This window comes from Salmo trutta, chromosome 40 (assembly GCF_901001165.1).
Source record: "Salmo trutta chromosome 40, fSalTru1.1, whole genome shotgun sequence".
In the NCBI taxonomy this organism is placed as follows: domain Eukaryota; kingdom Metazoa; phylum Chordata; class Actinopteri; order Salmoniformes; family Salmonidae; genus Salmo; species Salmo trutta.
The window spans coordinates 17,485,409-17,502,371 of NC_042996.1; the positions used below are offsets into that span (position 1 = coordinate 17,485,409).

General features: G+C 43.2%; 1 protein-coding gene across 4 annotated transcripts in view; it reads left to right on the forward strand.

Moving 5' to 3' along the window:
• The window catches only part of LOC115180603 (pleckstrin homology domain-containing family A member 5), a 174,484-nt gene that overhangs the window by 117,330 nt on the left and 40,191 nt on the right, over positions 1–16,963 (forward strand). For 3 of the 4 annotated variants that reach the window (XM_029742822.1, XM_029742823.1, XM_029742825.1), the window contains exons 5-7: positions 3,065–3,184; positions 6,474–6,615; positions 13,026–13,130. In XM_029742822.1, the coding sequence (XP_029598682.1) occupies positions 3,065–3,184; positions 6,474–6,615; positions 13,026–13,130 (367 nt within the window). The remainder of the gene's footprint in view (positions 1–3,064; positions 3,185–6,473; positions 6,616–13,025; positions 13,131–16,963) is intronic. The other variant, XM_029742824.1, reaches the window with a different exon arrangement.

Consider the following 16,963-nt stretch of genomic DNA (forward strand, 5'->3'; position numbering starts at 1 on the left):
TCTGTTATTATGTGAGCTATTTCTATGCTTCCCGTTCTAAAGTTTTGTTTATGCGTCTTTTACTTTCAGTTTTGTACACCAGGTTCAAACCGCTGAAGAAACAATATTTTTGGTTATGGAAAATATATTTCAGTGGTTTAGATGGTACAATGATTCTCTCCACTTTACTAGCTTATTTTGTCACATAAACTGAAATTAGGCGAACCATTAGTTTTAGCAATCAGGAAAGGGTGGAACGATTTCTGCATATTGCAACTTTAATGGCCATGTGTTTCTTCACAACTTATTCTGCAATCTGAATTAGATTTAAAATATCTGCCACCTCTGCAATGACCCTGGGTAAAGGAGAGGCCTTGCTCTCATCATCCATCACAGCAACATTTACAGTGTCTTCCGAAAGTGTTCACATCCCTTGACTTTTCTACATTTTGTTGTGTCACAGCCTGAATTTAAAATGGATTACATTTGTGTTTTGTCTCTGGCCTACACACACTAACCTATAATGTCAAATTGAAATTATGTTTACAAATGAAAAGCTGAATTGTCTTGAGTCAATAAGTATTCAACCCCTTGGTTATGGCAAGCCTAAATAAGTTAAGGAGTAAAAATGTGCAAGTCACATAATAAGTTGCATGGACTCACTCTGTGTGCAATAATATTGTGTAACATGATTTTGAGTGAATACCTCATCTCTGTACCCCACACATACAATTATCTGTAAGGTCCCTCAGTTGAGCAGTGAATTTCAAACTCAGATTCAACCACAAAGACCAGGGAGGTTTTCCAATGCCTCGCAAAGAAGGGCACCTATTGGTAGATGAGTAAACATTTAAAAAGTATCCCTTTGAACATGGTGAAGTTATTAATTATACTTGAATGGTGTATCAATACACCCGGTCACTACAAAGATACAGGCGTCCTTCCTAACTCAGTTGTTGGAGAGGAAGGAAACCGCTCAGTGATTTCACCATGATGCCAATGGTAAGTTTAAAACAGTTACAGATTTTAATGGCTGTGATAGGAGAAAACTGAGGATGGATCAACAACATTGTAGTTACTCCACAATACTAACCTAAAAGACAGAGTGAAAAGAAAGCCTGTACAGAATAAAACTATTCCAAAACATGCGTCCTGTTGTCAACAAGGCACTAAAGTAATACTGCAAAAATGTGGCAAAGCAATTCACTTTTTTACCTGAATACAAAGTGTTATGTTTGGGGCAAAACACATCACTGAGTACCATATTTCCAAGCATAGTGATGGCTGCATCATGTTATGGGTATGTTTGTTATCGTTAAGGACTGGGGAGTTTTTCAGGATAAAAAATACATGTAATAGACCTAAGCACAGGCAAAATCCTAGAGGAAAACCAATTTCAGTCTGCTTTCCACCAGACACTGGGACATGAATTCACCTTTCAGCAGGACAATGACCTAAAACACAGGGCAAAATCTACACTGGAGTTGCTTGCCAAGAAGACAATGAATGTTCCTGAGTGGCCAAGTTACAGTTTTGACTTAAATCTACTTGAATATCTATGGCAAGACCTGAAAATGGTTGTCTAGCTGTGATCATAAACCAATTTGATAGAGCTTAAAGAATATTGAAAAGAATAATTGACAAATGTTGCACAATCCAATAGTGGAAAGAGACTTAAAAACTTACTGAGAAAGACGCACAGCTGTAATCGCTGCTAAAGGTGCTTCTACAAAGTATTGACTCGGGGGGAGGGTGGGGGATGAAAACTTATGTAAATGAGCTATTTCTGTATTTCATTTTCAATAAATTAGCATTAAGGAGTATTGTGTGTAGATGGGTGTGATTTTTTTTTTTTTTTTTTTAAATGAGGCCGTAAATGTAGAATAAGTCCAGGGGTATGAATACTTTCTGAAGGCACTCTACATTCCTCTTTTCACTCTCCACTTCCTCGCTCTCTTTCTTCCGTCTCGTCTTCCTCTGTCCTTTCTCGCTCTTCCCTCTTTCTTCTCTTGCTCCATCCCTGTTAATCATCCTCTCTTCTCTCTCCCCTATCTTCCCCCTCTAAAATATATTCATCAATTCACAGAGAATGTTTAACCTTGCCACATTTTAATGCTAGACCAAACTGCAGTTAGGTTTGAGGGGAGGAAGGGGCTGGACAGCAATCAGCTAGTTTTACTCTGTAGGGAAACTGATATTGATATCACAGCACATATATAGTGCATGCTAAAGGAAGATGGCAGCCTGAGTTGGTATTAAACTGATGATGGTTTTGCCATCAGAGCTGTTGATATGAAACCTGTCTTGCTTCAGGACGAGATGAAAAAGGACCACTGTGTTTCGTGCTAGGTGGGAGTCAGCTTTCTGATGTGCAATTCTCCTGAATACTAGATGTGATAACCACATGGGCCACGCTCAGTATGTGTTAACTGTAAGTGGCTTTGGATAAAAGCATCTGCAAAATTACCATATTATGATGATATATTTGAACGCTGCGTGGCATCCAAATGTGAGCAAGCAAGGGAAGAAGCCCTAAAGCTAGGGGCTATGCAGGGGGCAGCCTTCATATGGCACAGGGAGAGAGAGAGACTGGTGGTAGGAAGTAGGAAAGAAGGGACTGTCCTCCCAACAAACACATCCCCTTAATTACAGTACAGAGCTGCCAGTAGCCTAGAGGGGAACAGTCAATTAGCGCTAGGTAATGGGCTTATGTAATATAAACCGCAATGGTCCTCTGTAGCTCAGTTGGTAGAGTGTGGCGCTTGCAACACCAGGATAGTGGGTTCGATTCCCGGGACCACCCGTACGCATAACTAAGCTTTGGATAAAAGTGTCTGCTAAATGGCATATATCAATGCAATTGTAATGTTCTCTTCACGATGGATATTCAGGGAAAAGCATCTAGAGAATGTGTGGCCTGAAGACTACAATTATAATTTCATTTAAGTTTGATGTGAATGTTTATTTGTTAAATGTCACGATTACATATAATTCGTTTATCATATGTTTGATATTTTCAGGTTATATTGTTTGATATTATTCTTTAATTCAGTTCATTTTGTTTCCTTCCCTTTTTGTTTTCTAGCGTGACTTCTGCAAAGCTTGTCCACCCTGTTACAGATCCTGGTACAGTCAACCCTGTCACAGTCAACCCTGTCACAGTCAACCCGGTTACACACCCGGTTACAGACCCTGTATCAAACAGGTAATATAGTATTCATGCCTATGGGCTGGATGGATGCTTTGCTCTACCTTGCTATTAAGCGTAAGCCTCTTCATCTGTCTTTCTGTGGAGAACCCCAGCTAATTCATCTCTCTGGAAGTCCTGCCTCTATCGCTGTCTCATTAAGTCAGTCCAACCACTAACCAACCGTATGCTGCGTGTGCCGTGTGTTGGATTGCCTGAAATCCTGCTATGCGTTGCTAATGCTAAGATGGGCAAGATTTATTTTACCTTCCGATTTGTCTTTAAGTATATTAAATAGAAAAAAAATCAGGCTTAGCTCTCATCATGAAACTACTATAGCTTGTGTGTGTGTGTGTGTGTGTGTGTGTGTGTGTGTGTGTGTGTGTGTGATCGCAATGGGTAAAATACATTCTGTCTCCAAGCCTGAATCAAATTATATAATTGTTCCTCACAACGGGGTCTACCATTTACCTCTCAGATAATGATAGCCTCAGTGTTCAGACTGACACACAGTCACTAGTTATTTAGCTAAACAGACCCTGCATAGACAGACAGCAGACATGGGTTCAAATAGTATTTGTTTTCATTCAAATACTTAATAATTGATTGGGCTTGCTTGAAGCAAAGGAATTGTCACGGAGATGCAAAACTCTCCATTTGATTCTCCAGACAGAAACTAGTATTGGAAAGAAAACCAATACTCTTTGAACCCAGGTCTTTCGGACAGTAACAAACTACAATGCAACTTTGAGAAATGCTTCACTTCTAAGGCATGTTCTGTAACCTTTATCTTCATTTTCCTCTCTTATCCTCCCTGCTGACACACTAACACACACAGGGGCCATTGATCATGAGGCAGAGGCTGTATGATCTGGGAGCCTGGCTGTGTGGGTCGACAGTGCTTCTCAGAGAGATCATACTCCGGTTTACTGCTAGGGATTTCTACTAGCAGAGGTAACAGAGAGCGAGGGAGGGAGTGGGTGGGAGACGGGGAAGGTGGAGCCATACAGATGGCGGGAGAGATGGAGGGTGAAAAAGAGAAGCATCATTAAGGCGAGAGAGGAACAAAGAGGTCCATAGAAAAGGAAAACGAGAGAGCGAAAAGCGACAAAGAGAGTGATTGCCTATAGAAAGACTGTATGATCTAAGCATGATTTGTATGAGTCACTCTTCAGTTCTTTTGATGTTGTCATCAGGACTGATGTCACCCACTCATACTGGAGTCAATTGCCCCGCAATTCACAGACCTATTCACTGGGCCTGCCTCTGACGCACTTGGAAATGCTTGAAGTGCGCACACACACTTTAATGCTGGAAAGACTGGAGACAGGCGTTGAAGTTGGAGACTTTCCAGGTTCAGCTAAGAAGAGTGTCATTTAATATCTGTTAATATCCCTCATTCTCTCACAGATGCTTGAATTAACTCATGATAATCCGTGTGGCTTGGAAGGTCACGCACGGTTCACCAGCCCACAGAAACATAATTTGACAAGCATTTAGGGAATAACCCAGGCATGCGTTGTATAAAGGAATGTAAAGCCACAATGGAGGTTAATCCAGTCAAATGGGCTGTGAAGACAATTATCCACTTTGAAGATAATAACGTCTATACATCTATCTAGCAATTCACTATAAATAGGTTTTTAATGTTTAATATATACTGAGTGTACAAAACATTAGGAACACCTGCTCTTTCCATGACATAGACTGAGCAGGGGAGGAGACAGGTTAAAGAAGGATTTTTAGACCTTGAGACAATTGAGACATGTATTGTGTATGTGTACCATTCAGAGGGTGAATGGGCCAGACAAAATATTTAAGAGCCTTTGAATGGGATATGGTAGTAGGTGGTTTGAGGGTGTCAAGAACTGCAACGCTGCTGTTTCCCGTGTGTATCAAGAATGGTCCACCACCCAACGGACATCCAGCCAACTTGACACAGCTGTGCGAAGCATTGGAGTCATCCTTGTGGAATGCGGTCGACACCTTGTATAGTCCATGCCCCGACGAATTTAGGCTGTTTTGAGGGCCAAAGGGGGTGCAGTATTAGGAAGGTGTTCCTAATGTTTTGCACACTCCGCATATTGTTAAGAATGTATGTATCATTGTGTGTAAGTAAACAGCAGCCATTGCTATCCTATTTGTGGTCTGGCCTTTGTGTTTTTGAACACCAAGCTGAACTGATGTGTATCTGTGTTAGTAACCTTGCCCCTACGTTCACATGTCTAAGTTACATTCACATACCTGTCATAACAATCCTGTTATAACCTCCTGTCCTGTCTGACCAGTCCTGCAACGTCCCAGCATGCAAGCGTCATACACATGGTCCAATCATGTCACAGACTCTGACGGACATACAGGCTGACCTGTTTATATGGCGGGTTGGAGAGGTGACGATTACAGTAGAGGAATGGGGGTAAGCGAAAATGTAGGATAATATTTGTCAAGCTTCAGGGAATGATAGCTGGCAGGAGAGGGGAGAAGACGGTAGAGTGGATTGTCATACCTTATCCTTTACCAGGGCTGAAATCAGCGGTGTACCCTCATGTTCAAGGTGTTTGTTCCTGTGAGTTGGGGACCTAAAACCCAGCTTTATTATCTCCCAGACAGACCGATACACATATTCTCGCTACCCCCCTCCACGCTCCAGATACCACAGAATATAGTCCACTGCTCAGAGACAATACTGATCTGAATACAACACTAGATGTATCAACTCTGCAAATAGGAAGATTTATAGGCAAGTTTAGCTTATTTTTTGCTACTGTTATAAACATTAAAACCTTTATGGTGCTGGGTAATTTAACCTGGGGGATCTTGAACCTTCCTGCATTTGGTATTGGCCTTGGGACATGCACTTTGAGGCCATTTAGTTTGTCAGGCAAAGTTGTCAGGCGATTTAAAGTGGTCTGACTTGGAGGAATATATCAGATGTGAGACAGAGTGAGTAATTGGTTTGATTTATGGGGCCTGCCTCCTCTTTTTGCCTTCTCTCTCTCTCTCTCTCTCTCTCTCTCTCTCTCTCCTCTTTCTCTAACGGCAGGGTTTGGCTCTAACAGAGATGGGCTCTCAGTGTGGTTGGAGTTTAAACTGCCGAACCGATAGAGGTAGACAGGCTTGGCCGTTAGGCAGCTCATTCGCAGAGCAATCAGTGTCTCACACACACACACACACACACACACAGCTGCACCGTGTCGCCTCTTAACCCGCCCATTAATCCCACAGAAGTTGAGTCCCAGCCTCATTTGTGTAGTCTTCTTGTCGCTTTTCTCATGTCCACCTGGATTTCTCTGTCTCCCCCACCCAGGCCTAAGGCTCCAGAGCAGGCTCCATCAGAGGAGAGCGACCGAGTGAAGAAGGAGCGCCCGATGAGCACCATGAGCGAGGCGTCTAACTACACAGGAGGGTCAGACTACAGCACCTACCCTGGCAGCAGCCCCGCCACACGGGTAAGAGCTCCACGTCGGCCTGTACATCCTACCCCTAATAGACCACTAGACCCATGCCCTGAGCACTAGTATAGATCTGAGAGGATTAGACGTTGGTGGTTCCTAAAGAGCACATGGATGCCACTGTAAGGGATGTCATGCAATTCTGGTGCATGTACAAGGACCGGGTTGGATTTAATGTACTGTATCAAGAGTGACTTGGCTAATAGGGGCCTGTGAGAGGGGAGATAGAGGTCCAGGTTCTGGGATGCTGAGAGGTGTCTTGTGGGGTCAGTGCTCTCTCCCATTTTCGCCATTAAGTCAATGTTGTGAGAGCTGTATTAGTCCACAGAGAGTGTCAGAACAGGGACTCTACATGAGAAAATATATGCTGGATTATCCCAGCCCTGTCACAGCGGGTCACTTTATAAATGCTTAATAGACTGGTGTATAAATATGGATGCTTTGATCAAATGAAAAGACTTTCATGAATTCATGATTTTTTACTTCTGCTTACACTGACCAAAAGTATAGCTTGGTGGCATGTATTTATTAATGAGCTGTAATTATTGATGAGTTACCATAGAGCCCCACGGTGGAGGCATCATAATACCCATAAACTCTAGCAGTCAAATGGTTCCAGTCATTTTTCCACCATTCATTTTTTCCATCTGGGATTTTAGACACACTTAAAATAAGGTCTGTGATTCGTGTAGGCTTACCCTGGTGTGACGTTTTGATAACCGTGTAAATCTCTCTCAGACAAGGTGACGTTTATCAATATATTCGCCTGGATTAACCCCCCCCCCCCAAAAATGTAATGCTAATTAGCTGCTAATGTGGCTATCATGAAGAACTACAAATATTGGATTGGAACCATTTCCCTGTTTGATCGTTAGGTTGTTTGGTTATTATGACACACTGTGGAACTCTATTGTTGGTCGAGCTACTGTAGCGCTATGCTCTGCTGCTGTAGGGATGGATAGAAGGTTCTGCAATGCTGTAAATTAGTCTCTCTCTCTCTCTCTCTCTCTCTCTCTCTCTCTCTCTCTCTCTCTCTCTCAGTAAAGATGGTCTTTTAGAATGGGCTAGTTTAATGAGGTGAATACTGTACCTCTTCCTTCTGTTGCTTTTTAACTTTATTTGTTTATTTATTTGTTTATTAACACCAAAGAGCCAAATGCATGTTAACGGTCTTCACCTATATTTACTTCCGGCGCCGACAGAAACAAGCATCTCTCTGGTAAGAAGAAGGGTGGGGGTGTATGCCTTATGATTAACGAGACGTGGTGTGATCATAACAACATACAGGAACTCAAGTCCTTTTGTTGACCTGACTTAGAATTCCACACAATCAAATGCCGACCGCGTTATCTACCAAGAGAATTCTCTTCGATCATAATCACAGTCGTGTATATTCCCCCCCAAGCCGACACATCGACGGCCATGAAAGAACTTCATTGGACTATATGTAAACTGGAAACCACATATCCTGAGGCTGCATTTATTGTAGCTGGGGATTTTAACAAGGCTAATCTGAAAACAAGGCTCCTCAAATTCTATCAGCATATCGATTGTGCTACCAGGGCTGGCAAAACCCTAGACCACTGTTATTCTAACTTCCGCGACGCATATAAGGCCCTCCCCCGCCCTTCCTTCGGAAAAGCTGACCACGACTCCATTTTGTTGCTCCCAGCCTATAGACAGAAACTAAAACAGGAAGCTCCCGCCCTCAGGTCTGTTCAACGCTGGTCCGACCAATCGGATTCCACGCTTCAAGATTGCTTCGATCACGTGGACTGGGATATGTTCCGCATTGCGGCGAACAACAACATTGACGAATACGCTGATTTGGTGTGCGAGTTTATTAACAAGTGCATCAGCAATGTCGTACCCACAGCGTCTATTAAAACATTCCCAAACCAGAAACCATGGATTGATGGCAGCATTCGCGCAAAACTGAACGCACGAACCACTGCTTTTAATCAGGGCAAGATGACCGGAAACATGACCGAATACAAACAGTTTAGCTATTCCCTCCGCAAGGCAATCAAACAAACTAAGCGTCAGTACAGAGACAAAGTGGAGTCGCAATTCAATGGCACAGACACGAGAGGTATGTGGCAGGGTCTACAGTCAATCACGGACTACAAAAGAAAAACCAGCCCCGTCGCGGATCACGATGCCTTGCTCCCAGACAGTCAAAACAACTTTTTTGCTCACTTTGAGGACAATACAGTGCCACTGACAAGGCCCGCTACCAAAACCTGTGGGCTCTCCTTCACTGTAGCCAACGTGAGTAAAACATTTAAACGTGTTAACCCTCGCAAGGCTGCAGGCCCAGACGGCATTCACATATTCAATCAATCCTTATCCCAGTCTGCTGTCCCCACATGCTTCAAGAGGGCCACCATTGTTCCTGTTCCCAAGAAAGCAAAGGTAACTGAGCTAAATGACTACCGCCCTGTAGCACTCACTTCCGTCATCATGAAGTGCTTTGAGTGACTAGTCAAGGACCATATCACCTCCACCCTACCTGACACACTAGACCCACTCCAATTTGCTTACCAACCCAATAAGTCCACAGACGACGCAATTGCCATCACACTGCACACTGTCCTAACCCATCTGGACAAGAGGAATACCTATGTAAGAATGCTGTTCATCGATTATAGCTCAGCATTTAACACCATAGTACCCTCCAAACTCGTCATTAAGCTCGAGACCCTGGGTCTCGACCCCGCCCTGTGCAACTTCCTGACGGGCCGCCCCCAAGGTGGTGAGGGTAGGTAGCAACATCTCCACCCCGCTGATCCTCAACACTGGGTCCCCACAAGGGTGCGTTCTCAGCCCTCTCCTGTACTCCCTGTTCACCCATGACTGCGTGGCCATGCACGCCTCCAACTCAATCATCAAGTTTGCAGACGACACTACGGTGGTAGGCTTGATTACCAACGACGACGAGACGGCCTACAGGGAGGAGGTGAGGGCCCTCGGAGTGTGGTGTCAGGAAAATAACCTCACACTCAATGTCAACAAAACAAAGGAGATGATCGTGGACTTCAGGAAACAGCAGAGGGAGCACCCCCCTATCTACATTGACGGGACAGTAGTGGAGAGGGTGGAGAGTTTTAAGTTCCTCGGCGTACACATCACGGACAACTGAAATGGTCCACCCACACAGACAGCATGGTGAAGAAGGCGCCTCTTCAACCTCAGGAGGCTGAAGAAATTCGGCTTGTCCCCAAAAACACTCACAAACTTTTACAGATGCACAATTGAGAGCATCCTGTCGGGCTGTATCACCGCCTGGTACGGCAACTGCTCTGCCCACAACCGTAAGCCTCTCCAGAGGGTAGTGAGGTCTGCACAACGCATCACCGGGTGCAAACTACCTGCCCTCCAGGACACCTACACCACCTGATGTCACAGGAAGGCCAAAAAGATCATCAAGGACAACAACCACCCGAGCCACTGCCTGTTCACCCCGCTAACATCCAGAAGGCGAGGTCAGTACAGGTGCATCAAAGCGGAGACCAAGTGACTGAAAAACAGCTTCTATCTCAAGTCCATCAGACTGTTAAACAGCCATCACTAACATTGAGTGGCTCATACCAACATACTGACTGAACTCCAGCCACTTTAATAATGGAAAAATGTATGTAATCAATTTATCATTAGCCACTTTATATTATATAATGTTTACGTACCCTACATTACTCATCTCATATGTATATACTGTACTCTATACCATCTACTGCATCTTGCCTATGCCGTTCGGCCATCACTCATTTATATATTTTTATGTACATATTCGTATTCATTCCTTTACACTTGTGTGTATAAGGTAGTTGTTGTGAAATTGTTAGGTTATATTACTGCATGGTCGGAACTAGAAGCACAAGCATTTCGCTACACTTGCATTAACACCTGCTAACCATGTGTATGTGACAAATAAATTGGATTTGATTTGATGGAGGATATTTTGAATGAATTTGTAACTCTCCTCTAATTATCCATCTTAAGAAATGTATTTGTATATATATATATATATATATATATATATATATATATATATATATATATATATATATATATATATATTGAACAAAAATAGAAACTCAACATGCAACAATTTCAACGATTTTACTGAGTTACAGTTCATATAAGGAAATCAGTCAACTGAAATAAATTCGTTAGGCCCTAATCTTTTGATTTCACCTGACTGGGCCATGGGTGGGTCTGGGAGGGCATAGGCACGTCCACTGGGGAGTCAGGCCCAGCCAATCAGAATTAGTTTTTCCCCACGAAAGGGCTTTCTTACAGACAGAAATACTCTTCAATTTCATCAGCTGTCCGGATGGCTGGTCTCAGACGTCCCGCAGGTGAAGAAGCCGGATGTGGAGGTCCTGGGCTGGCATGGTGGTCTGCTGTTGAGGCCGGTTGGACGTACTGCCAAATTATCTAAAACGACATTGGAGTCGGCTTAGGGTAGAGAAATGAACATTAAATTCTCTGGCAACAGCTCTGGTGGACATTCCAGCAGTCATAATGCCAATTGCACGCTCCCTCAAAACTTGAGACATCTGTGACATTGTGTTGTGTGACAAGCTGTTTAATCAGCTTCTTGATATGCCACACCTGTCAGGTGGATGGATTATCTTGACAAATGATAAAATGCTTACTAACAGGGATGTAAACAAATTAGTGCACATCATTTAAGAGAAAAAATATTTTTGTGCGAATGGAACATTTCTGGGATCTTTTATTTCAGCTCATGAAACATGGGACCAACACTTTACATGTTGTGTTTATATTTTTGTTCAGTGTATATATACAGTGCCATGAAAAAGTATTTGCCACCTTTCAGATTTTCTGTTTTTGCATATTTTTTTATACTGAATGTTATCAGATCTTCAACTAAAACCTAATATTAGACAAAGGGCACCTGAGTTTACAAATTAATTAATTAACAAAGTTATGCAAGACCCAATTCCCCTGTGTTAAAAAGTAATTGCCCCTTTACACTCAATAACTGGTTGTGCCATCTGTAGATGCAATGACTGCAACCAAATACTTCCTGTAGTTGTTGATTAGTCTCTCACATCTCTGTGGAGGAATTTTGGCCCACTCTTGCATGCAGAACTGCTTTAACTCTGCGACATTTGTAGGTTTTCAAGTCCCGCCACAACATCACAATTGGGATTAGGTCTGGAATTTGACTAAACCATGACAAAAACGTAAAATGTGTTGCTTTTTAACCATTTTCATGTAGACTTGATTGTGTGTTTTAGATCATTGTCTTGCATGACCCATCGTCCAGTTCCTGAGGCAGCAAAGCATCCCCAAACCATCACACTACCACCACCATGCTTGACCGTTGGTATAAGGTTCTTACTGTGGAATGCAGTGTTTGGTTTTCGCTTGACATAATGGGACCCATGTTGTCCAAAAAGTTGACTCAAGTTTGCCAAAAAGCACCTGAATGATCATCAAGACGCTAGGAAGATGTTCTATGGACAGATGAGTCAAAAGATTAACTTTTTGACGACATGGATCCCATTATGCCTGGCGAAAACGAAACACTGCATTCCACAGTAAGAACCTTGTACCAACGGTCAAGCGTGGCGGTGGTAGTGTGATGGTTTGGGGATGCTTTGAACTGAAGCTGAAGCGCAGCTGGGTAATGCAGCAAGACAATGATAGTAGCCTAGTGGTTAGAGTGTTGGGCCAGTAACCGACAGGTTCCTAGATCAAATCCCCGAGCTGACAAGGCAAAAATATGTCGTTCTGTAAATAAGAATTTGTTCTTAACTGACTTGCCTAGTTAAATAAAACAATGTAATAAAAATGATCCAAAACGCACAATGAAGTCTACATGAAAATGGCTATAAACAAACAAATTAGACGTTTTGGAATGGCCTAGTCAAAGTCCTGACCTTATCCCAAATGAGGTGTTGTGGCAGGACTTGAAACAAGCAGTTCATCCTTGAAAACCCACAAATGTTGCTGAGTTAAAGAAGTTATGCATGCAAGAGTGGGCCAAAATTCCTCCACAGCGATGTGAGAGACTGATCAACAACAAGACTGATCAACAACTACAGGAAGCATTTACTTGCAGTCATTGCAGCTGAGGTGGCACAAACAGATATTGAGTGTAAGGGGGCAATTACTTTTTCACACAGGGGAATTGGCGGTTGCATAACTTTGTTACTTAAATAAACAAAATAAGTAAAAATATTTTATTTGTTTACTCTGCTTCCCTTTATCTAATATTAGGTGTTGGTTAAAGATCTGATAACATTCAGTATCAAAAATATACAAAAATAAAGAAAATCAGAAAGGGGGCTAATGCTTTTTACTTTCACGGCGCTGTATATAAATGTTTTTATATACAGTATACTGACAGATTGTCCATTTTATATTTTCAGCCTTCAAGGTCTTACAAAAAGGTCCATAACTTTGGCAAGAGGTCGAACTCTATTAAGAGGAATCCCAATGCCCCGGCGGTCAAGAGCAACTGGCTTTACAAACAGGTATTGGAAAGTTTGTACATCATTTGTAGTTCCCAGAATAGAACAACTTGACTGAATGACTTCTTCATTGCAATTTACTCTGAATATAATCTAGAGAATTGCAGAACCTGAGCAAATCAAATGGCTGATTGCAGTATGTGTGATGATGAGTGGGTGTTGGTGGAAGTGTGCAGCCTACACAGCCTTCCTCAGTGGGTTGATGAGAGAGTCTGTGTGACAGGGCTTTGAGGGGATAGCCACCTGCACATGCACACACACATAGGATCAATTCTAAAACGGATTAAATTGTTATTTTTCCTCATCAATTTACACACAATACCCCATAATGACAAAGCAAAAACAAGTTTATACAAAAAACGGAAATATCACATTTACGTAAGTATTCAGACCATTTACTCAGTACTTTGTCGAAGCACCTTTGGCAGTGATTACAGCATCGAGTCATCTTGGGTATGACGCTACAAGCTTGGCACACCTGTATTTGGGGAGTTTCTCCCATTCTTCTCTGCAGATCCTCTCAAGCTCTGTCCAGTTGGATGGGGAACGTTGCTGCAAGCTATTTTCAGATGTCTCCAGAGATGTTCGATCGGGTTCAAGTCCGCGCTTTGGCTAGGCCACTCGAGGACATTCAGAGACTTGTCCCGAAGCCACTCCTGCGGTGTCTTGGCTGTGTGCTTAGGGTCATTGTCCTGTTGGAAGGTGAACCTTCGCCCCAGTCTGAGGTCCTGAGCGCTCTGGAGCAGGTTTTCATCAAGGATCTCTCTGTACTTTTCTCCGTTCAACTTTGCCTCGATCTTGACTCGTCTCCTGCCGCTGAAAAACATCCCCACAGCATGATACTGCCACCATCATGCTTCATCGTAGGGATAGTGCCAGGTTTCTTCCATACGTGAAGCTTGGCATTCAGGCCAAAGAGTTCAATCTTGCTTTCATCAGGCCAGAGAATCTTGTTTCTCATGGTCTGAGAGTCTTTAGGTGCCTTTTGGCAAACTCCACGCGGGCTGTCATGTGCCTTTTACTGAGGACTGGCTTCTGTCTAGCCCCTCTACCATAAAGGCCGGATTGGTGGAGTGCTGCAGAGATGGTTGTCCTTCTGGAAGTTTCTCCCATCTCCACAGAAGAACTCTGGAGCTCTGTCAGAGTGACCATCAGGTTCTTGGTCACCTCCCTGACCAAGGCCTTTCTCCCCCGATTGCTCAGTTTGGCCAAGCTTCCATGTTTTGGTACCCTTCTGCAGATCTCCCCAGATCTGTGCCTCTACACAATCCTGTCTCGGAGCTCTATGGACATTTCCTTTGACCTCATGGCTTGATTTTTGCTCTGACATGCACTGTCAACTGTGGGACCTTATATAGACAGGTGTGTGCCTTTCCAAATCATGTCTAATCAATTGAATTTACCACAGGTGGACTCCAATCAAGTTGTGGAAACAGCTCAAGATGATCAATGGAAAAAGGATGTACCTGAGCTCAATGTAGAGTCTCATAGCAAAGGGTCTGAATACTTATGTAAATAAGGTATTTCTGTTTTTTGTTTTTTTCGCTTTGTCATTATGGGTTATTGTGGGTAGATTGCTAAGGATTTTTATTTATTTAATCCATTATAGAATAAGGCTGTAACGTAACAAAGTGGAAAAAGTCAAGGGGTCTGAATACTTTCCGAAGGCACTGTACACACACACACACACACACACACACACACACACTCAAAGGGAATGTGACAATGTCATCGGGGCTTATCCAGGCTTATCACAACCAGCCAGGATTAGGAGTCCCATAGGGGGGCGCACAATTGGCCCAGCGTCGTCCGGGTTTGGCCGGTGTAGGCCATCATTGTAAATAAGAATTTGTTCTTAACTGATGTCGGGGTAGGTTCCTTGTTCCTTGTCAATCATTGGATTATTGGTGAAATCAGCAATCAGACAATACCTTCTTTAAGTAAATCACTCAAAACTTTATTAATGCAATTGCAGACAGAAGTTGACAACGGTAACACAGCACGTATGTTTCACAGTAAGTTCTGCACCCCACCCACAGCTGATTATATACATGTGATCACTACCTAGTGGTCTGATCACCTACGTCAATGTATGTGTGTATCAATAAGCTGAGGTTACCTTATAAAGTAACCTAGTACAGTAGCTTCTCTGAATTTATTAGCATTGTCCACTGTCTCACAAGATCAAAATATCAAAACCAGACAGTGGTTACTTCTCTTTATCTAGTTTCAGTATGACTCAGACCCAGCCTGCAAGCACACTCTCACAACAGCCAGGGCTTAACCACAAATACTAATATAGATGCTTGTTCAACCTTTAGTGGCAGAGATTGTAGACACATAGCAACATTATCTTATTATAAGGCCTGCAGCAAAACATATGAATCTTAAGGTCCCCTTAATCAATAATGGGGAGGGTGTTTGGGACCTTAACCCCTTCACTGACTTGCCTAGTAAAGGTTAAATGTGTAGCATCAGACTCACACACACACACGTCTGTTAGGTTTCGACTCTGTCAATCACCACATCCTCATCGGCAAACTCAATAGCCTTGGTTTCTCAAATGATTTCCTTGCCTGGTTCAACAACTACTTCTCTGATAGAGTTCAGTGTGTCAAATCGGAGGGCCTGTTGTCCGGTCCTCTGGCAGTCTCTATGGGGGTGCCACAGGGTTCAATTCTTGGGCCGACTCTCTTCTCTGTATACATCAATGATGTCGCTCTTGCTGCTGGTGAGTCTCTGATCCACCTCTACGCAGACGACACCATTCTGTATACTTCTGGCCCTCCTTTGAACACTGTGTTAACAACCCTCCAGACGAGCTTCAATGCCATACAACTCTCCTTCCGTGGCCTCCAACTGCTCTTAAATACAAGTAAAACTAAATGCATGCTCTTCAACCGATTGCTGCCTGCACCTGTCCGCCCGTCCAGCATCACTACTCTGGGCGGTTCTGACTTAGAATATGTGGACAACTACAAATACCTAGGTGTCTGGTTAGACTGTAAACTCTCCTTCCAGACTCACATCAAGCATCTCCAATCCAAAGTTAAATCTAGAATTGGCTTCCTATTTCGCAACAAAGCATCCTTCACTCATGCTGCCAAACATAGCCTTGTAAAACTGACCATCCTACCGATCCTCGACTTCGGCGATGTCATTTACAAAATAGCCTCCATTACCCTACTCAATAAATTGGATGCAGTCTATCACAGTGCCATCCGTTTTGTCACCAAGCCCCATATACTACCCACCACTGCGACCTGTACGCTCTCGTTGGCTGGCCCTTGCTTCATACTCGTCGCCAAACCCACTGGCTCCAGGTCATCTACAAGACCCTGCTAGGTAAAGTCCCCCCTTATCTCAGCTCGCTGGTCACCATAGCAGCACCCACCTGTAGCACGCGCTCCAGCAGGTATATCTCTCTGGTCACCCCCAAAGCAATTCCTCCTTCGGCCGCCTCTCCTTCCAGTTTTCTGCTGCCAATAACTGGAACGAACTACAAAAATCTCTGAAACTGGAAACACTTATCTCCCTCACTAGCTTTAAGCACCAGCTGACAGAGTAGCTCACAGATCACTGCACCTGTACATAGCCCATCTATAATTTAGCCCAAACAACTACCTCTTCCCCTACTGTATTTATTTATTTATTTATTTATTTATTTTGCTCCTTTGCATCCCATTATTTATATTTCTACTTTGCACTTTCTTCCACTGCAAATCTACCATTCCAGTGCTTTACTTGCTATATTGTATTTCCTTCGCCACCATGGCCTATTTATTGCCTTTACCTCCCTTATCTCACCTCATTTTCTCACATTGTATATAGACTTA